Here is a 22747-nt window from a genome sequence, read left to right as displayed (position 1 = left end):
ATGGAGGTGGACTACAGCGCCACCGTGGACCAGCGCTTGCCCGAGTGCGAGCAGATGGCCCGGGTGAGGAGGAGGAGGAGGCTGCTGCCGTTCCCGCTGGAGGGCTGAGTCATGGCGAGGCCCTGCTTAGGCCCCAGCCTCCCCACCGGTCACAACGGAGGGAGGAGCCGGGGGAAAGGCTTTCAGGCCACCGGCCCAAAACACCCGCTGCAGAAATAACAACCCTCTTTGAGAGCGCTTTAACTGCCCTGGCCCAGTGCGAGGGGATCCTGGGAGTTGTGGCTTATTGGTGGCACCAGAGCGCTCTCTCTCTCTCTGGCAGAGGAGGGATGAATGCCTCACAAAACTACAGCTTCCACAACTCCCTAGCATTGGGCCTCAGGGCAGTTAAAGCGGTCTCGAACTGGGTTATGATTTCTGCAGCGGGTGTTTTGGGCCTCAGGCGCCCAGCGTCCAATGGAAGGACCAGGGACCCATTTGAAAGGCTGGAAGGCCGGGTGAAAAGCTTCCCTGGGCTCTACATGGAGGCAGGCCTTTCCTTTGCGTTGCTCCTTGGCTGCAGGGAAAAGGATGCTTCCAGACTCCCCTTGACTCCAGAGGCTGTGCTTGAAGCACTGGGCTCCTCTGGTAGGAATACACACACACACAGATATACAAACCTATTAGAGATGTGGTGCTGGAGAAGAGTGCTGAGGATGCCCTGAATGGCCAAGAAGACAAATGGGTCCTTGGCCAGATCAAGCCTGAACTCTCCTTGGAAGCCACAGTTGTTAAGGAGTGAACATGCAGATCCCCAGTGAATTGTTGTTCAGTTGTTGGATGTCAGGCAAAGGTTGAAGTCTTGTGTGCATTTATTTAAGAGGAGGTGCCATAGATTTGAATGGGACTTCTAAGTAACAGTATCCAGGCTGGGCTGCACAAGCAAGCAAATAATTTGTGGTTGATAGGCAGTTTTGGAACCTAACTGGTGAAGAAGTTGCTAGCCCTCAATAATAATAATAATAATAATAATAATAATAATAATTTCTTACCTGCCTCTTTCCAAGACTCGAGGTAAGGGGCAACATGGATTAAAACACATAACGTCACTTGAATGCAGCAAAAACATGAACACTGTTAAAGCTTAAAGCACTGTTAATATGTCCAGTACAGGACACAGTAAAAGCATCCAACGTAAAATTAAAAATACAGTATGCCAATTTAAAACCCACAGTTTAAAAGCAACTACCCTCTTCTGAGTAGGCTTGCCAGAAGAGATACTGTTTTGAGCCCATTTAGCTATTGGATCTCTCCCAGCAGCTGGGTGACAGTGGCCAGTCTTGTCCTGGTCAGCTGAAGTAAATGTCCCCCAGAGGACCTGGCATTAACAAACAACTGTTAAGGATACTTGTTTTATTTGGAATGTAACTATAACATTACAGCTTTGGAGTTTAGGTAAAAATCAAGTCAGTATGCCTTCCGGTAAATTATTTATTTAAAATGTTTTCTGCCTTGTATTTGAACAGCAACCCTTCCGGTATACTACACTTTAAATTGAAAGACAATGAAATTGCAACAATAAATGTGTTTTGTGACAATTAAAAGGAGCAAAAGCAACACCAACAAAGAGCGATGTTCAAAACTTGCAAATTTATTATGGCATAAGCATTTGTAGACAACAACCCACCCTAGCAAATTGATGACACTTTATCCTGAATTGGAAATACTGTATCTGTGTGGCTGGCAAGTGCAGGTGGGATTGTTAACAGTGAGGTCAGAGGATAACGAAACGCAGAAAATACAGAGGATGACCAGGTTCCAATGGATTGGGACCAGTAATAGAAATCCTTCTGTCAATGAAAATTGGAGGGAAGACTATGGCCACACCCTCATTACAAAAATCGTCCAGGTTGCCACCACTTTAACTATCATGGCTCCTTGTGATGGAATTCTGAGAACTGTAGTTTTGTGTGACATTTAGCCCCTCTGTGAGAGACCTGGTGCCGCAACAAATTACAAATCCCAGAACTCCATGTCAACCTGGATTATTGCCGCAGTGTGAATGCAGCCTATAGCATCCCATTCCCCCCTGTAGGCCTCATGCTTCCACAGAACCAGCAGGAATGAAAAATGCTCCAGAGTTAGATTTTGAATGACTGCTGGAAGGAGGTAGAAAAAGAAAGGTTTGCCATGCTTGTTGGACATAGGCCAGGGTTACCTTATTAACAGTGGCCAGTTGTTAAATAATAATAGAGTTCCTTGCACTAATGAGCTAATTTTTACATATAGTTTGATGCAAGAGGAAGAAGTCCTTATATTCATTTTCACTATAACTGTAGTGCTTGGATACTGAATCTGGTCAAACCTAGCTAGTATTTGGATGGGAGACCACCAATGAATGCGAAGCGCTGTAGGCTACATTTCAGAGGGAGGAACTGGGAAAACCAGCTCTTGAGTATTTCTTGCCTATGAAACCCCAATGACATTTATTGAATTATGGGATCACCATAAGTTGACTTGAAGGCACATACGCACACAATGCTTGTGTTTACTCAAAAATCTGTATTCTTAAGTTGTTTTTTTCTGAATGACAAGAAAATTAAAACAAAATGCTTAATAATATAGAAATGTGTTCACTCCTTGCCTGAAAGTCAACCACGAGGGAATCAATTTGTAAAATATACATAGCTATACACTATGTTCTCATCTGTGTGGCAAATTATTCATGGTAAAGTTGTTTTTGTAATACTGTTCAAAGTCTGTTTTGTGAAGACGTGATTTCAGTAGTGACTTCTGGTTGAAGAGTCATGTGAGTGAGTAACCTTGATTCAGGAAAAAAAAACATATCAGGTTGATGGCTAAATGCATAATTTGGCTTTCACTTTTATAATGACTGCATGGTTCCTGACCTTAGAGAGGCTACTGTGCAGCTGCAATTTAAAGGAATGTTTCCCAGTCTTTGGTCCGCCAGATGTTTTGGGCTCCAGCTTGCAGAATTCAGAGCCGAAGTAGCCAAAGGTGAGGAATTTGGGGAGCTGAAATCCCAGGTGTCTGGTGGACCAACATTTGAGACTGTAACTGAAGTAATTTGAGATATGAAGCCTGGAGCTCTAGGTGTCTTTAAAAAGATATTGTACACATATGAAATTGATGACTGTCCATCTGCACTCAGTTCAGTCAAAACCAACAAAACAAGTTGTAAGTCATTTAAATTTCATTCTTTTCTGTGATACATAGTAACAATTGACTGGGGTGAAGTTGGCTCTGTTGCTTCATTTCAAAATGTGGTTTCCTAATTTATATGACAAAGGATTATACATTTTAACTAGCTTTCTTAAATGTCATGTTGGATATGTAGTGTACCAACTCTTTGTAGTTTAAAAATACTTGTTGTGTCTTCCTATTGAACAGTATGCATTGCATTTTAGGATGGAAGACTTCAAGAAGCAATTGAAACCTTATTGTCCTTGGAAAAACAGACTCGAACTGTAAGTACAATGCACCAAGTAATTGGTACCTTTTTTAAAAAGTAGTTTTAATGGCCATATAGTCCTACAGTGTTTCCACAGCAACTTTGAGTGTGAACTGATGGCTTCTGACCATCCTGTTGTGGTTGTAGCTAGGGCCTCTCTTGCAGAGGTCAAAATGGTAGTTGATAGTTTTTCCTAAAGAGCAAAACCTGGTCTTAGTACATCCTTCTCACCAAGAATGAGTTTCTGAGGCAGATCACTTCATTTAGAGGTCCCTCCCCTCAATAACCTGGGTGAAAGTAGTGCTAGGTGTCATCCTAAGGGCTTAGAGGAGGTGAGGGGCAAAGTGGACTGTTTGCCTTCATTTTAATTGTGTGCATTTTACCTGTTTAGTGTGCTGAGTGTTTGTTAGTTTGAACGTTTCCAGTTTATTTGTTTAGGATGGGAATGTTTTATCTTCTGTGGATAAATATGTATATGTTTCTGTGAATACTAGTAGTTTTCCTTCTGTGAAATATGAGTTTCGTAGTGGCAAAAATTTGACCAGCATTTGATGCTCAGACTTCGCCTCTGATTGTATTCTGCCTCTGACCATCTTCCATTCCATGGTCATTTTGCTTGAATCTGCCCTCATTAGTTTGCTTTCCATGAAATGGGTGATGGGGAAGAAAACTGTTCGAAAAGAGTAGGACGGTTTTACACACACGCGCACACACGAGTTAAGAATCATTGTTTTAGGCTACTATTTTACATTTAGGCAAGTAGCTGCGTTGTTACTGGCTACCATGACAGGCATTCTGTGGAAGGGTATATACCAATATGGGAACACAAACCAAGAGTTCCTGATAGGCTTGGTTGCTGCAAAATGTTGGGACCCATGTTCCAGATTAATATGGAGTGTGGCTCCAAAGGGATCTCTGTTGTTCTTTAGCACATTGTCACTATATTTCTGGGGTACATGTGCTTCATGTGATTAGTACAGTGAGCAGTACAGCAAATTGATTTCTAACTATGGCTTTATGTTGTTCAAAGTGCATTAATACTGTACAATTCAGTAGAAGAAACATGCTTCATAACTACCAGTGCTTCATTGGAATTCCTTGAAAATGTTCTTAATTTTTACCTTCTAGAAACAGTTGGTGGGTTCCTACATGACACTTGTGGAGCATAATGATCTGGAACCAGATCTGTGTTTCTCCCCACTCTCCAGGTAGTTTCCAAGAATGGAGTCAGGCAAGAACTAGCTAAGTGGCCTTCAGCTACAAATCTGCACCATGGAGCAGAGTACTAAAGTTGCTTTCTTTTTCCAGCTTCAGATCTCCAGTGAGATGCTGCTAGGGTACCTTCCACCAGCCACAAAATGATGCTTGGAAATTATCTTTTTGTGTGTGGGGGGAGGGGGGGTTATATGAGGAATGTCTGAAAAATTATGCATTGTGGGGCAGATACTGCATCAATAGGATTCTAGCTAGTAGCTCTATCTTTGGTCTCCTAATTATGTAGTGTTTTTTCCTCCCATTTAGGCCTCAGATATGGTATCCACTTCTCGGATTTTGGTTGCTGTAGTTAAAATGTGTTATGATGCTAAAGACTGGGATGCTCTTAATGAAAATATTATTCTTCTGTCAAAGAGGAGAAGTCAGTTGAAACAGGTAAGAGATTACACTGAGTGGGGTGAGTGCACAAAACCACAAAACTGGATATTTGAAAATCATCTGTAGACATTGATAATTAACTGCTTTTTGTTGCCACTGATAATTATGTTGGTGCTGTCATCTTCATGCTGTCATTTTGAGAAAGGGACTCTGCTTCTTGTGATCCTAATGAATTTTAAAATTATTGCTGCTCCTGCTGGAGGCATTCCTGATCATCAGTAGAATTAAACTTCTGGGATGTTGCCACTTACATCCCAGCAACTATCCATAATCTTGATGAAAATAATGACTTGAAGAGACACACTAGCATATTTTTAAAGTCCTCCTGAATGAATGGCTAAATCCACTTCCTTGTTAGTCCTCTATAGGTTCTAATTACTTATTCAGACTCTTATGTCTTGATGGTTTTGTTGCATTTCTTTAAAAAATTCAAAAAGGATTGGAAACACAGTATATGTTACTTACATCGAAATTAACAGAGGGGTGAAACAGACGGGCTGCTCCAACTGCAATCAGGCCCTGATCAGCCTGGGACCATGGTGACCACACAGCCCACTTTCAAATAGGCTGCCAGCAGGAGTGGAGCTTGTACATTGTGGTTACCGGTGCCTGTGAGATTTATTCAGCTGTGTGTCATTCCACAATAGGATTAATTGTAGTAATACCATCTGAAGTAAGCAACTGGAACTCAATTAAAATCTTTGATTTTGTCCTATTATTATAAAAATTAAAAAGCTTTTTAAAAACAGCAGCATTACTTTGGCTCCCATGCAAAAATGTGTCATTTTAGCATACCAGAAAACCAGTTGCTCATAGGAAGGCCATTCAGTTTGGTAGAGGTTCAGTAAGTTGGAAACATTTATAAGTTTTGTATGAAGCCATAAATAGTAGCACATTGGAGCATCCACAATTTGCTACACCCCATAGTAATCATTGGTAGCACATGGATGCACTGATGCAGGCATTCACATGTCACCACCTGTGGAATAATCTGGAGCTTTTCCCCATCTACAGGGGAAACCAAACTCTAATGGATGGGAATGGTTCCCCTTATATTATTACAGTGTTGATCTATTCACTATAATAAATATTTGTCAATGGCAGCTGGGGTATTTTGTTGTTTCACAGAGTACTTTGTCTTGCTGAAAAAACAAATCAGTTTCAGAGACTTTAACCAAAGTTGTTAAAATGAGAAAAATTGGAAGAAGCTTTTCTGTTGCATTTACTTCTGAATGTCTCCCCAGTCGATGTGTTGATGTCTGTGAATAGAAAAGCAGACATTCTTTTAGTAGTGTCTGCCTTTTTGCTTTAAATAAAGCACATTCAGATATTTGTCTACAAAGATTATCTGTTTTGATAGATATTAATTTTTGTGTTAAGGGCACCATTACTAAACAACTTTGATAACTGGAGTTCTAGATAAGCCTTGTGAAGTAAAGGATACAAAAAAGAAGCATATACTGAGATTGCAGTTTTTCCTGTATTTGCATTAGGCAGTTGCTAAAATGGTCCAACAGTGCTGTTCTTACGTTGAAGAGATTTCAGATCTATCAATCAAATTGCGATTAATTGACACATTGCGGATGGTCACAGAAGGGAAGGTAAGACTTGTTTCTCTTTAAAAGCTGTGAGTTTTATTTATTTGTTTGATTTATAACCCACTTTTTCTCGAATAATTGGGCTCAAGGCAAATATATTTATATACCATATTTTCCGGCGTATAAGATGACTGGACATATAAGATGACCCCCAATTTTTCCAGTTAAAATATAGAGTTTGGTATATACTCGCCGTATAAGACTACCCCTCTTCCAAAGCATACCAAATAAACATTTAAAAAACTTTGAAACTTCAACCCTGTGGAGGGGGCTACATGCACTGGCTCCCCAGGCTTCTGTAGAGGCCTGCAAAGCCTGCCTTGCGTGCAGGCAGCACCCTGGCCTACTATGGGCTGAGTTAAGGGGGCCTGGTACCCACACACGCTAGCTTCAGGGGGCCTCCTTGGAGGTCTGGGCAGGCAGCAGCAGGCCAGGCGCGCACTGGCTTCAGAGGGCCTCTGAAGGTCTGGAAGGTGGGAGGAGGCCAGCGGCGTATGCACCAGGCCGCAGTGTTCTCTTGCGGCCTCTGTGGAAGCCTGGGCCTCCTTGGAGGCCTGGGAAGGCAGGAGGAGGCCGGGCGCATGCCAGCTTCAGAGGGCCTCTGAAGGCCTGGAAGGTGGGAGGAGGTTGTCGGCAAATGCGCTGGGCTGCGGGGCTCTCTTGAAGCCTGAGAAGGCTGGGCCTAACCCGGCGTATAAGACGACCCCTGACTTTTGACAAGATTTAAAAGGGTTAAAAAGTCGTCTTATACGCTGGAAAATATGGTATGTATATTTACCTATTGCTCCATCACAGTATTTCCAGAGCAGCTTACAAATAATCAAAAATAGAAATAAAATAATAATCACAAAACAATAAACTAATTCTAGCTTTTCAAAGTTCAATAAAAAATCAGCAGAAGAGAATCAGACAGCATAGGAAAGGACACATCATCCCTAAAAGGTTTACAGTGTACCTAAAATTCAATGGATTTATAAGTCAGAGAAAAAACATTTTCAAAGCCAGGTAAATTCCACAAAAAGAGACTCTCTGGAGAGGGCATTCTTTGACCAGGGTGCCCCTTCCATGAAGTCCCTTAGCTACCCATCATACATCACTTGTTGCAGGCAACTGGAAAAGGATCTATGGAGGAGATCTCAGAGTCTGGCTTGGTACATGTTGAAGAAAGCAACTAGTTTCAAGCTTGGAGCTTTAAATTTATGTCCAGGACATACATACAGTGACATAATATGACAGAGTCTTCCAGATCCTAAAACCATCTAACAGTCTACATTAAAGAAACCCCTGGGATAAATTCACAAGTCACAAATAAGCTAAATCAATAAATTACCAATGTCTGCTAAAATGCAATAAAAATAATGCAGACAAACAGCAGAAGACATATAAAACACTTGTTTCATTCCTGAAAGCATGTATAAAGTGAGAAGTGTTTAACTGATGCCTGACAGACAAATGTCTGGAATACCAGATCAATGACAGGCATGTTTCTACCCTAATCGGAGTCCAGCTGTATTTTATGGAATGTTTTCAGAAGCAACCTTAATTATGTTATAGAAATCCAGATTGGAGATAATAATTACAGCAAAATTATTTTAGAACTTAATTTAATATTAAAGACGCTCTTTGGGAGCAAAATAACTTACATAAAATAAAATCTTTCTCTTTTTAGATTTATGTTGAAATTGAGAGGGCTAGGCTGACAAATACTCTTGCAACAATCAAAGAACAGAGTGGAGATGTGAAAGAAGCGGCTTCAATTCTGCAAGAGCTTCAGGTAAAGGACCAAAAATGCTTAGAACTATTGAGTAATTGTTTTGATGCATAATAAAGAGAAAATTGTACCAACTAGAAGGTTTCAGAATTTATTTTTATATTTAAAGTACCTTTTACAGTATTTTTATCCATTGTTTGTAGGATACACCACATTATTTACCAGAAATGGTTACAGTTTCCTAGTGCTGTTTACACAAAGCCCTATAGTATTCTGTGGTTATTCTGAACTGAAATCTTGAAAGAAGCAAAAGCAGTGAGGTTTTTGTAGCTGAGCTGCACAGACTGTGTTGAAACAAATAATGAATCATGGACACAAAATGAATTATAAGCACAGTTTCTGTTCACATGCTGAATCTACCCATATATCTTACCTTTTTTAGTACAACTAATATAACTTTCTAGGTAGCTAAAAGCCAAGCATTTTAAACACTTGATAATAAACAATTCAGTATTTCAGTCCACTTTTTATTAATGAGGTAGTGTGTGCTGTCTTCAACTTTTGTGTATTACAGTCTGTAATGTATTATATATTCTGAATATTAGGTGGAAACATATGGATCAATGGAAAAGAAAGAGCGTGTGGAATTCATCTTGGAACAGATGAGACTTTGTCTGGCTGTGAAGGACTACATTCGAACCCAAATTATTAGCAAAAAAATTAACACTAAATTTTTCCAGGAAGAAAATACAGAAGTAAGTCTGATGGTAGCAGGTTTATATTCTAGTTATTTACGGCTATTAGGCACATGGTTTAAAATAGATTTGTCAGACGTATTGAAGAGTGTTCAGCTTCCAGGTTTAATGTGTTTGTGTTAACCTGAGATTATTTGACATTTCAGAAATTAAAACTGAAGTACTACAATTTAATGATTCAGCTGGATCAACATGAGGGTTCCTATCTTTCCATCTGCAAGCACTACAGAGCAATTTATGATACGCCTTGTATCCAGGCTGAAGGTGAAAAATGGCAACAGGTAAAATAAAAAGAATGTACTGCAGTATGCAAGAAGAATAATTTGAATGGTCCACTGCCATGTGAAATAGATGTAGCTCATCTATTGGTGGAAACTGTGCCTATTCATTCAGTTGAGGGAGAGCTGTAGTCAAATTCTGTCACCTTCCAGCAATTACTTTTCAGTAAAACCGTTGGGACGTATTCTGTTTGAAATTCTTTTTGTGGCTTAGTTTGTTTTATTAATGAAAACATCCCACAAAATCAGTTTTTCACATCCATTATGCTCTTTATTATGGAAACATTGGGTTACATAGTTGCACATTTTCTTTCCACAAATATTTCCTTTCTTCATGAAACTCACTGAAATCTAACAGAGGCTGCTCTGGTAGCCTGCTCCTTCACTGAGGACACAAGAGCATACAAGTGATGCACATGTTTGAACTGTATAATGAATCCTTGCCCAATTCACGAAAGAAGGAGGAAGAGTCTTTATGCCAGCAAGCCTCTCTATGGAGAGTGCACATCTTGTTCCATTATGTTTGCTTTTGCTACCCTACTGTATGTTGCAGTGTCAGCTCAGTAAGTGTCTGAACCTGGTGTGTGGAAAGTGGCTAAGGAAGCACATACGTCTTCCAGTCTGCATTCATGTGACTTCCAGCTTTGTCAGAAAACCACCATCTGCTGAATTCTTTCTCTTGCTTCAGTTACATTTGACAAAACCTTTTCTTCACTTTTAAAACAACTTGAGATCTGTTCAAACAGGCAGAGTCAGTATCTTGCACTGTCCTTACTAGATGCTTTACTAAATTGGCTGGGAGCCTGAACTGAGGCCCTATTTCCTTACATTTCCATTTTCAAGTGAAGGGAGTAGTTTGCTTTTCAAAATGAGATCACTTAGCCCAAAGTCCAAAGATATTGTTTCTTTGTTTTTTTTGCTGTCTGATACAATCATTAATTACTTTAGAAAGAGGAAGCACATCTTTAATAAATAAATCAGATTACAAATTAGGAAGAATAACAAATACAAAGAGCATCCAAAGCCCGTGTATTGATTTGTAAAGAGAGTAGCAAGGACAGATTATCATTTGAAGACAAACGAAATGGGAGTCAGCAGTGTAAGGGAGTTGGCAAGATAATGCTTAAATTTGATTAGGAGAAAGGTGCTCCTCTTCAGCACTAGTGTCTTCTTTGCTGTATTGTTTCTGCAGTACGTTCGAAGAAAGACATAGGAAAACTTGAAAGAATTCAGAGGGCGTTGGCAAAAACAGATACGCATTGGGTTATGGAATGTGAGGAATTACTGGAGGAGTTCAGGTTTGTATTTTTGGAGGAGGGAAGACCACTTTGTTTTTAGCTCCACAGACAGCTGTTCTTAAAACAGTTGGTATCATCAGATCTTTGTCTACCATGGACAAGAAATGAGTGCAAAACATGATTTAGAAGTTATATGCTGCAGGGATTGAGGAAGAGAAATGGCCTATTTGTAAGAATGAAAGACCTAGAACCACTCTACATGGGAATAGAGTTATTTAATTTTGATAAATGTAAAGCGAGAAACATTTGGATGGCAAAAGGACCAATTTACTGGATGATCTTTAAGAATATTTCCCTCTGTAGCTTATATCCAATTAGCCCCTTTTACCAATGGAATTACTTCCCTTAGTGGAACAGGGGAGAAAGCCATTCTCTGCCTCATTGTGCTGCAACCTCCTTTCTATGCCTTGAGGTTACCTTTTACCCCTCACTTATAGAAAGCCTCTCATCAATGATGTCCAGCATCCACCCTTATACACTTTCCCTAAATGTATCAGGACTAGGGTCCCAAGTGTCTTCCTCTTACAAGTTTAATATCTTAGGTAGTGTGTTTGTCTATGCCTATATGGTTTACAATTCACTCAGGCAGAGGCGTCTGTTATAACAAATAAACATTAACTTTATAGAATAACATTTAGCAACTTAATAGCAACAAAGTAACTTAAGTAGAATAGTTCAGATATGGTCTGGTTACATTAATATAACAGTTGCAGGCATTTCAGAGTTTCCTCTTTACAATCTCCAGTACACTTTCTCCCAGTCAGTATTCTTTTCTGACTGTATTTGTCTGACCTTTTGTCTCTTTCTCCAGTTACTCTACATTTCTGACTTTCTCTAGGCCCAGTCAGATTCCCAATCTGACCCGCTCCCTAGAACTCTCATTCAGGAACCTCCCCTGAATTCGAACCTTCCCTCAACTCAATTTCCTTCAATTCCTTTCAGCTCTTTTAAACTCTCCCTCAACTTTCGTCTCCCCCAAAATTATAATATCAAACATGATTGTATAATTTGTATTTTTGGAAAAATTAAAAAAAACCTTTCATCTCTCCCTTAACTGAATTCACAGGCACTTACTCCTGCCTGGTATTGTGACTGGCTGACAGGAAGCCAAGTCTGCCCAGTGGCTCCATCACACTCATATGCATAAATTCTGTGTCAGGTTTGAGGGGATCTTTTGGAGCCAATGCTACAGAAGTAGATGAGAAGAGGGAAGGACCTGTTGCATGAACAGAAGTCCATTCTGTCTAAACCTGAATTTTGCCACATTGAAAGGATGTATAGTAAATGTATAGTCACTTTTGGACTTGATGGATTTGTTAATTGTTCCAGATCACTGTTCTTATGATTTTGTAATAATGTGCATTTAATTAATTATAAGAACATAGATATGTTTGGCCCTCTGTTCTGAATGGCAGTTGTATCTGCACAGTAAGACCCCTTATCTGTAGTGGATATGATGCAAGATCCCCTGCAGATGTCCAAAACTGCAGATAGTATCAAACCCTATATTTTGACTACATTTTTGGACTGCAGAAATATAGACAAAATATTCTCCCTCCCCGCTGCTAAGCTACTGCCCTGTGGCGGATAGGGGAACCGATCCACTTCCAACTTTCCTCTTATTAGTTCCTCACAAGTGAAACGTGAACTCCCAGGCCAAGTATTACCATAGAATTGCACTGGAGATGTCCACAAATGTAGGAAATGATGAGAGGAAGGTTGGGACCAGTTTTGTCCCCTGTCCTCCACAGGGCAGCACAGGGCAGTAGGTGAGTTGGGGGGATATTTTTTGGACTGAGTAAATGAAACAGAAAGCAAATCCACAGAGAAGGGTGTTTTAATTGTATTAATAACATTTGTTTAACTGAATTAAAAGATATAGCTGTGTCAGTACGTAGAGAGCTTGTAGCACCTTTGAGACTAACTGAAAGAAAGAAATTGACAGCATGGGCTTTCATAGACTTCAGTCTACTTCCTCAGATGCATTTGGTGGAGTAGAAGCCAGGTACAGACATATATATATGCCATTGGCATGTGAAGATGTCAGTTCAAATTACAAATCTTTTGTGTGGTGGTTTCTCAGCAAAATTAAGTTTTTTTTTCTCTTTCATTAAAACAGGCCCTGAAGAGTGTTGTTCTATATGTTATTCTTTCACCTTATGACAATGAACAGTCTGACCTGGTGCATAGAATAAGCAGCGATAAAAAACTAGAAGATATTCCTAAGTATAAGTATGTATAGCTGGCATGCTAAATGTTACTGTGATGTGACATGATGTTCAACATATGTTCTTTGTGATAGTTAAAGATACATAAGATATTTTGAGTTGGCATTATTACAACATGCAGTGATGTTTGAATTTTATGGGCCCATACAGACAGGCCAAAATAAAACGGCTTCGGCTCACTTTGGAGGTATGCTGTTTAAATGATGCGTGTGTGCTAAGAGACCAGAAGCTGCGCCAAAGCTATGCTCCAGCGTTAAGGACTGAAGCGCAGCTTTGGTGCAGCTTCTGGCCTCTTAAGATGCATGTGTCATTTAAGCAGTATACCTCCAAAGTGATCCGAAGCAGCTTTATTTTGGCCTGTGTGTACGGGCCCATAGATAGCTGTTGTAGGTGCAGGTACTTCAGATCTCAATGTTAGTGTGTTTTAGGTGCTTATTGAAAGTGTAACTTTGGTCTTGGCAAACTCTCCCAGCCTAAAGCTGTTTCAATTGTCATATGCCATATGATGGTGTTTTCAACAATTTTTTATATTACTTATGGTGTTGTAAACTGCCTTGGGATTTCTAAACATGGCATAAAAATGATATAATAGAGAACCATTTGCAGCTTTTAATGTTTCTATCAAACCGAAGTGGCATATACACACGTAATATATATTCAGTAGTATTAATTAGTATGCTGGGTCAGTGTACTCCCTAAAACTTTTTAAAAACTGTTAACAAGAGAAACTGTTGTACTGATAGACTAATCTTGCTGAACTTTAAACAGATGTGCATATTTGTTTTATAGTGTATGAGAATTATGCTGTTGACCATTTACAGAGACATTCTTCTTTTTTTAACAGAGATCTTTTAAAACTATTTACCACTATGGAACTGATGCGCTGGACCACTTTGGTTGAGGAATATGGAAAAGAATTGAGGGAAGGCTCTCTAGAAAGCCCTGCCACAGATGTATTTGGTTATACAGAAGAAGGAGAAAAAAGATGGAAAGATTTAAAAAACAGAGTAGTTGAGCATGTAAGCAGAATATGCTTTCTACCTATTATTTAGGACTGTGAGGAATGCTGTTAATGTTAATTTGTGCTGGATGGAGTTACACTCCTGAAATCTCAGGCTCATAGCTTGTATGTTCTCTTGGACTCAGATCTGAGCCTGGATGCCCAGGTTTCAGCAGTAGCTAGGAATCCATTTGCACAGTTAAAACTTGTGTGCCAGCGGTGCCTGTTCTTTGAGATGTCAGATCTGGCTATGGTGGCACATGCCTTGATTATATCCCGTTTGGACTACTGTAACATGCTCTACATGAGGCTGTCCTTGGAAATTGTTCAGAAACTTAAGTGGGTTCAAAATGCAGCAGCCAGAATGCTGACCAGGGCCAGTTATAGGGAGCATACAGCTTCCTTGTTGAAACAGCACCACTGGCTACTGGTTATTTCCAGGCACAATTCAGAGTGCTGGTTATGAGCTATAAAGTCCTACATGGCTTAGGTCCAGACTATCTGAAAGTTCTGAAAGAATGTTTCCACCCTCTGGAATGCCTTTCCATGGGAGGCTAGGCTGTCCCCTCCCTGCTTTTCTTTTGTCAGTAGGTGAAGACATTTTTATTCAAGCGGGTTTTTATATGGGGTGTGTCAACAACGATCACTCCCCTCGATGTCAGAGATTGATTTCCCAAATTATAATTGTGTTTATTTAGGATGCATTGATAATATAGCTCCTGATACAGAAACTAATTGACTGACTACGCCCATAAATCCTATCCCATTATCTGATTTAAAACAGCATGTCAGTGGGGAAAGTATTCAGATAGTCACATGGAATGTTGCCGGGTGGAAGGAAGCAGTGGATGCTCAATTAGTGGGTTTTCTTTCTAAATTTGATGTTGTAGCTATTCAGAAAACCTGGTTAACTGATGAGGATAATGCAATAAAACTTCCAGGCTTTCAAAGTTCAGATATCCCTGCCCAAAAAATTAAAAAACAAAGGGTGAGCCTCTGGTGGCCTTTGCATTCTTATTAAACAAGAATTGCATTGGCAAGGAGAGAAATTATATAATGGGGACAAATATACTCATTTTTTAGTTATGAAATTCAGATATAAGGATCTGGAAGTTATCCTGATAAATGCATATGTTCCCCCTATTACATCTTCATATTATACCAATCAGTGGATTGGTTTAGAAGTGGTAATGCAGGAACTATTAATCTTGTATCCTCAACCTGTAATAATTCTACTGGGTGATTTTAACGCCAAATTAGGCTCATCTCTTTATGATTTTGCCCAAAAGAATAATTTTCTAAAAGAATTTTTTGATAACCATCTTCAGTGGCGTTCAAGAGACAACAAAAGTAACAGTGCTGGAGTGCATTTGGTCTCTTTAATTTTCAAATGGAATCTACAAATTTTGGGAGGTAGAGGTGAAGATGATAGTTTCAGATACCCACGCAACTAACTCTAGTAACGTATTAGATTTCATTTGTGTTTCAAGTAACAAAATTGACCTTTTTTTCTGAAATTGTTGTTCTTCCAAGAGGCGAAAGTGATCATCAGCCTGTGAGTGTGATACTAAGGGGTAGCTCAGATTTAAGATCAAGTAGTAGGACTGATAGATGGTTTGCAGACAATTAATGAGGTGGGTCATAATGGCAGGCTCAGATGGGCTAAAGTTGATACTATTGCAATATCAGATAATCTTAATTCAGAGAAAGTGGAAAAGTGGGCCAATACAATTCAGTCACCAACAAATGATTGGCTGTCTGTTATTAATGCATTTGCATCTGTGCCAAATGTTGAAGAACTATCTAACAACTAAACCTCTGGTGAAAAGCTACCAAAAAGGCAGCTCACCCTGGTTTGACATGGAATGTAGGATGCTGAAAAAGAAATTAAAGTTAGCATTAAGATCTGTTCAGAGGTGTTTCTCTATTCATACTCAAGCTAAGATGTTGTCCCTTAGAAGGGAATATAAGAAACTAATAAAACTAAAGAAGAAAAATTATGCCACTACAATTTGGGCTAGTCTTGAGTTAGCGGCAAAGAGTCACAATTCAACAGTGTTTTGGCATTCTGTGACAGGAATTCTAAAGGAAAGGAGATCTCTATATGATATCCCTATACCTGCCAAGGAATGGGAAAATTATTATCAAGGATTATTTGCTTTAAATGATACATCTATGTTCCAGCATTTAAGTATAGATTCCCGATGTACAGAAACCCTATCCCCCTTCCTCTATTCTCAGAAGAAGAGATACAGTCTATTATTACAAGTCTGAAAAATAACAAAGCTCCTGGGGAGGATTTCTTGCCAGCCGAATTGTTTTGGTGGGTGCTTCATTTGTCAGGCCTGTTTACGGACATAAATAATACCTGCCACATCCCAATCGGATGGAAGTTGGCAATAGTAGTCCCTATATATAAAAAAAGGAAGAATAAGGACCCGAGTAGTTACAGACCTATTAATTTAATAGACATTGTAGCCAAAATCTATTCTAAGTTCCTACTGAACAGACTTGAATGCTGGGTAAATGAAAAGGGAATTCTGACAGAAGAACAAGCAGGCTTTAGACAAAATCGTTCCACCACTGACAACGGTTTTATTCTAAATCACATGATTACCAAATATGCCAACAAAGGGAAACATCTTTACACCACTTTTATTGATCTTTCTGCTGCATTTGATACAGTGAATAGAGAAATACTATGGAACAAATTGATTGGTCTTAAAATCGAATTGAGATTGTTGTTGTTAATCAAAGCCCTCTATACAAGTACCTGTTTAAGAGTGAGATATGGGATAAATGGCGCCATGACAAATAAGATTGACACACATAAAGGGGTAAGACAAGGATGTCTATTAGCTCTCTTGCTATTCAATTTGTATATTAATGACTCACCAAGTGAAATGAAGGACTCTGTAGTCCATATACCCACAATCTTAAGCACATCTTGTAACATCCTGCTTTACATAGATGATATGATTTTGTTATCCTGCTTGCAAGTTGGCTTGCTTAGATTAAGAAGATTCAGCTGTTATTGTCAGGATATTTCTTTATCTATTAACAAATCTAAGGCCCTTATCACATGTGGGGGTTTGCAGCTCAGATCCGCAGTCACTCCTGTTCTAGCAACTTGAAAAGTGATGTTTTTTCACACCAGATCCAAAGTCACTCCTGTCTAGCAATGCAAATTCACGTTAAAACGTGATGTTTTACCACACCTTGTTGCCTTTCCATTGCCCTTCTGAACCAAGAGGGAAGCGGAGTCAGTTCAATTCCAAGCAAGTCACGTGATGCAGATTTAAGCAAAGCGTGGTGAGTGCACATTGTATTACCACACCAGGACATTCGAATTGGGTCCCTTGCACATGCTTAGTGGGGGTCTGAACGCATCCTAACCGTTGCACTTTCAGGGTGAAGAAGGGAGCCTGGTTCCTCTTTCACGTGAATGACAGCCTCACGTGAATGAAGCCCTTCTATTTTTCCATCCCTGGCACCCAAATTCAAATGGGTCCTCCAGCCCCCATCCATTTCAGCCACATCTATATCTATCCTCCGTGTCAGAGCCCCTATCCATTTATTATTATTATTAAGGAATTATTATTATTATTATTAACTGCAAAATAATCAGTGTAGAAGCTGCAGGTTTACTTGGAAGTAAATCCTTTGGATCTGAAGGAGACCCATTTTGGAGGATTGCAGAAATGATGCAGTTTCCCTTATTCTCCATGCTCCCTAAAATACCACCTCCCTGAATCCAGTCCACTCTCCTTCCCTTTGTAACAGTTGCTTCCAGTTTAACTCCACTTTCACTGTCCTGGCTCAGTGCTATGGAATTCTGGGAGCTGGAGTTTGTTGCTGCCTCCAGCCTCCTGTTCATTCCCTCTATCCCTGTCATCTACCCTTCCCAGCAGCGGAAGCAACTGGGGCAAAATTGCAGCGCAGCATCATGGGAAATTTGCCTCTTTGGAGGTTTGGGGGGGGGGGTGTACTGGGAGGGAAGCAAAGTTGCATTCCACACCAGACCAATTCGGAGTGAAATCGAAGTGAGCTTGAATGCGAATTCTGTCAATTCACTTGTACCAAATTCACCAAAATGAGGAGTCACTTTGGATTCACTGTAGAAGCGCCACAGAAGGAGCTCCCATAGAAATAAATTGCATGTGATAACACATTCGGGTTATGATGTGAATTTGCATCGTTGGACCCGCAGTCACCGCAGATCTGAGCTGGAAAATCTCCAAAAAGCTCTGTGTGATATACTCCTAAGTCAAATGTAGTGGTGTTTGGTAAAAGACAGCTGAGGCGCATTACAGACTGCCCAAAACAGGCGGTCTCGCGCTGCTGCCGGTTGCTGCGTCCAGGAACTGCCCCGTTCTCAGGCGCATCCAGAAAGAAGCACTGAAATGGCACTTCTTTCTGGGCCCCGGAAGTGGCGTCGCGAGGCGCTAGTCGCACACTCGCAGCGTCGCTTGCGCCGTGTGACGTCTGGACGCTATGCGTCCGCGATGTCAAAATGGCAGCCCCCTTGTGGATGGGCGCCGCCATTTTGTACGGACTCGGTCTGTACTAGGGTTGAGGGGCATCAGGAAGTGACACCCCTTCTCAACCCTACCATGCCCCTTCCTAACCCTAGCAGGCCCCTTTGGCACGTCTGTAATGCGCCTGAGACATAGATGGCAACTAGATGGTGAGGAGTAGAACAAGTGAAGACCTTTTCCTACCTTGGTGTCTTATTTTCTGAAAATGGATTCTGGTTACGTCATCACCAAAGGAGTTCTCTTAGAGCAAAGGCATGCACGAATCTTTTACTTAAAGCACATAATTACCCCAGTCTCTTTGAACAATTACAATCCCATGTACAAGCAGTTTGGTCTATCCAATTAACAAACTGTATAAGTATAAGTTGTGGTCTCTCTGTATGTTGCACACTCAGTGACCAAGCAAAAAAGAATACGAGACAAAGAATCTTGGATATTGAGGCCCAAAAAGATATAGCCATTCTTAGTAAGATAGGCAATTTAAAATGGTTGAGCCAGTATAAACTGACCTTTCAGTTTCAAACTACCTAAAAATTCAAATGCCAAAACACCAGAGGGAGATATTTACCCAAGCTAGATTCAAGCAGCTTGATACCATGTTAAGGTTTAGGAGATTTAACGGCATTCCTTATAATGAGTGAACCTGTATTTGTGGAAATCATGAAATTGAGGATATAGCTCACATATTACTTAAATGCAAACTGTATCAGCAGGAAAGAGACCTGTATCTCGGTCCATATATCAAATGAACTGTGTACTGGGATACCCATATTAGGACAACCTACGTTATGAGCGGTCAAGATTCAAAAATTGCTTTCAATACAAAATCAGGATCACAAATGTTTAAACTTTTATTTTGATCCCTTATTTTGCAATGGAACCAGTTGATACACAGTTGTACATGCTGTAGGAACTTGCTAACAAAATTGATCTAGTTTGGAAGTAATATATATTAAGCAAAGTAATACACCTGAGATCTAGATATGTGGGGATGATTGGGGTAAATTGCAGGGGTGATGAAGAATTTTGATGTATGATGGTAATTTTAGTCTGACTGACTTTTGTATTATGATTATTTTTACTTATTCATTATCTTTCTTTTTAAACTTTTACATAGAGTCTTACAGAGTGATTTTTTAGTTTTGTTGCATACATTGCCTAATGTATTGTAGCTATACATTTTTGTTATATTTTCTTATTTTTATATATTTTACTCTCATGTTCTCTTATATAACTCTAATTACCGTATTTTCTGGCGTATAAGGCGATGGGGGGGGGTAAAAGACGACCCCCCACGTCGCCCGCCGGCAGCATCCCTGGCCTGCCCTCAGGGGGTCTCGCACCGGCTGAGGGGGCCTCTCTGGAGGCCTGAGAGGATCCTTGGCGGCTGGGCTCTTGCCGCCATTCTTTTTTCAAAAGGCGGCGGCGAGGAAGTGGCTCCAGAGCTGGCCAGCCGCCACCCGGGATCCTCTGCTCCTCCAGCGGCTTCCGCGGAGGACTTTTGAAGCCGCTGGAGGATCCCCGGCAGCGGCGGCGGCACGGAGAAGTAAGGAGCCGGCTCTTTGCCTCGGCCGGCCGGCTCTGGAGCCGCTTCCCCGCCACCGCCTTTTGAAAAAAAATGACGGTGAGAGCCCAGCCGCCGAGGATCCTCTCAGGCCTCCAGAGAGATCCCCTCCAGCTGGCACGAGTGCCGGCTGGCTGGGAGAGGACTCAGCAAGTACCCCAGAGACAGGGAGGTGGCCTTGCCATTCGCCTGTCTCGGGTATAATTCTGGCGCATAAGGCAGACTTCAAGAGTCGCCTTATATGCCGGAAAATATGGTATTTAGAGTTCTACACAGAGTTTTATTTAGAATTTTATTCTGTTTTTCTATTTTGTATTGTGGTACTTTGAGATGGCCTATGGGCAGATCAATAAATATTGATTGATTGATTGATCTGAGATGTGTGTTTTTAGGTACCTTTTAAGAAAACATCTGTATGTTTTTATGTCATTTTATACTGTTTTTAGCTAGTTGATTTTAATTGTTTTTAATTTTTTATTGTAAAATCTTTTAAATTATTTTATCAGTGAGTTGCCTTGGGTCCCTTTTAGGGAGAAAAGTGGCATAAAAATGAAATAAATAAACAAATAAATAATAAATAATTTATAAACCTTGATTTATAAAGGGAATCGATGCATGCCAAATGGAGGATGTTATATTCGTGATGTGTCACATGACACTACCTCTGGTCAAGCTAGTATGTAGCAAAGAAATGACAGCAAAATGTAATTTTAATCTGTAGGTACTTGTTTAGCTTTATATTTAAATACTAAACTATTTAGAAAGAATTGTTCCATTGAGGATTCAGTTAAAAGTGCTATTTTCTACAAAATGTTGATAGTAGTAATTTTTCCATTAAGCTTACTACTTTGCATAATAACAAAAATAACCCAATCCAAAGTTTTATGGTTTATAGTCTTAGGTCACTTCCTAATTTATAATAAACAGACATTTGGCATATATATATATATATATATATATATATATATGGAATCAATTTCAGTTTTTTCTTTACAGTAGCTGATTCTTTTTCTTTCTTTTAGAATATTAGAATAATGGCAAAATATTATACCAGAATTACCATGAAAAGAATGGCACAACTTCTGGATCTATCAGTTGATGTAAGTGATGTTCAAGTTTTCTTAGTAATTTTGTACAAGAAGAAAGCAATGATATAGTAGAAAAATACAGTTTCCTTCCTAGAGCCACATTTGCTTTGACATTGTGATTCTCTTCCCTAACTAAAGCTAGTATGTTCCCATATTCATATCTCCCCTTTCTTTCTTAGAGGTAGATATGGCCTTTCTTCCAGTTGGGAATCAAAGACCTTTTCCTAGAGCCATCTCGAAATGTAGGGATATTTATTTCAACCTGTAGTGAAATTTTATTAATTTCATAGTTGCAGAAGTAGTCAAGTGAAATTTAGTGTTTACTAAGTTCTTTCCTTACAGTTCTGGAAAGACATTAGGTTGTTTTGGGATAAAAGTCTGGCTTGCAGCCAAGTTGATAAACAGCTCAATTTGAAATGTCTGAAGTCCTGTTTATTGCAAAGGAATTTAAGTCAACTTATCAGCAGATATATTCGTTCTTCACAGTCTGACAATCTTTGGCCTGTTACAGACTGCCAAAATAAAGCTGCTTCGGGTCTCTTTGGAGGTATGCTGTTTAAATGATGCATGCATCCTAAGAATCCGGAAGCTGCACCAAAGCTGCCCTCCAGTGCTTAGGAATGGAGTGTGGCTTTGGTGTGACCTCTGGACTCTTAGGACCCATGCATCATTTAAATAGCATACCTCCAAAGAGACCCGAAGCAGCTTTATTTTGGCAGTCTGTAACAGGCATCCTTACTGTGAATCAAAGCAGGGTATTTTTGTTCAGCTATCTAATCCAGTGCTGTTTGTTTGCTTTACAGGAATCTGAAGAATTTTTGTCCAACTTGGTGGTGAATAAAACCATCTTTGCCAAAGTTGATAGGCTGGCAGGAATTATCAACTTTCAGAGACCGAAGGACCCTAATAACTTACTCAATGACTGGTCTCACAAGCTCAATTCATTGATGGCTCTAGTTAACAAAACTACACATCTCATTGCCAAAGAGGAGATGATACATAACCTGCAATAGAATGTCTCAGTAGCCTTAATGCTTAGGGAGAGGCATTGAATTGGTCATAGAAAGAGACTTTATCCCACTGTATATTTGCGGGTTTTTGTTTTTTCATCTTACCCTTCCAGGTGAAACTTAGAACATAATCACTTTTGAAGAATTGTTGACAATTAAGTTCTTTTGATTATTCATATGGTTTATAACATTTTTGCTGCAATTGATGGATAAACAATAAAATTGCCTGTGTAATGGAAATGGCCTTTAATTTACTCCAGATTGTCTTTAGCTGTCCAGCAAAAACTTCCATTAGTCTTAGATATTCTTTTTCACTCTTCCAGATATATGAGTATGTTATAATATATTATTTTGTTTAAAAAAATGTGCAAGGTAGTTCTATAATGTTCACTTTTCCTAAGCAAAGTATCTTGGAATTTCAGGCACAAAGCTGAATTACCATTATTATTTTATGCTGTAGTATGGTAGCTATATAGAATGTGCTCTAACAAGATGGCATGGGATAAGTTGTAGCCTGTTTCTGCTTTTTATGTGTAATTTTTTAATTGGACATGTATTTAACTATGGTAACAGTG

General features: G+C 39.8%; 1 protein-coding gene across 1 annotated transcript; it reads left to right on the top strand.

Moving 5' to 3' along the window:
• On the top strand, nucleotides 1-22422 carry PSMD12 (proteasome 26S subunit, non-ATPase 12). The gene is made up of 11 exons (XM_089540915.1): nucleotides 1-63; nucleotides 3408-3467; nucleotides 4973-5101; nucleotides 6598-6705; nucleotides 8372-8476; nucleotides 9019-9168; nucleotides 9315-9449; nucleotides 12864-12976; nucleotides 13817-13991; nucleotides 21097-21174; nucleotides 21966-22422. Exons 1-11 carry the CDS (start codon nucleotides 1-3, stop codon nucleotides 22173-22175), a joined length of 1326 nt encoding a protein of 441 aa, XP_089397041.1. The 3' UTR covers nucleotides 22176-22422.
• Nucleotides 22423-22747: the final 325 nt, after the last annotated feature.

The sequence above is a fragment of the Sceloporus occidentalis genome, unplaced genomic scaffold (genome assembly GCF_023333645.1).
Source record: "Sceloporus occidentalis isolate IW3139 unplaced genomic scaffold, rSceOcc1.0.p SCAF_1, whole genome shotgun sequence".
Taxonomy (NCBI): Eukaryota; Metazoa; Chordata; class Lepidosauria; order Squamata; family Phrynosomatidae; genus Sceloporus; species Sceloporus occidentalis.
The sequence above is the reverse complement of the archived record's forward strand: the minus strand, read 5'-3'. Positions and strand labels throughout refer to the sequence as shown.

Bases quoted from the DNA above. Each gene is read 5' to 3' on its own strand.
- PSMD12 (XM_089540915.1), top strand. From the start codon at position 1: ATGGAGGTGGACTACAGCGCCACCGTGGACCAGCGCTTGCCCGAGTGC. The intron at 5,102-6,597 runs GTAAGAGATTAC...TATTTGCATTAG, and splicing joins GGAGAAGTCAGTTGAAACAG to GCAGTTGCTAAAATGGTCCA. The intron at 9,450-12,863 runs GTAAAATAAAAA...TCATTAAAACAG, and splicing joins AAGGTGAAAAATGGCAACAG to GCCCTGAAGAGTGTTGTTCT.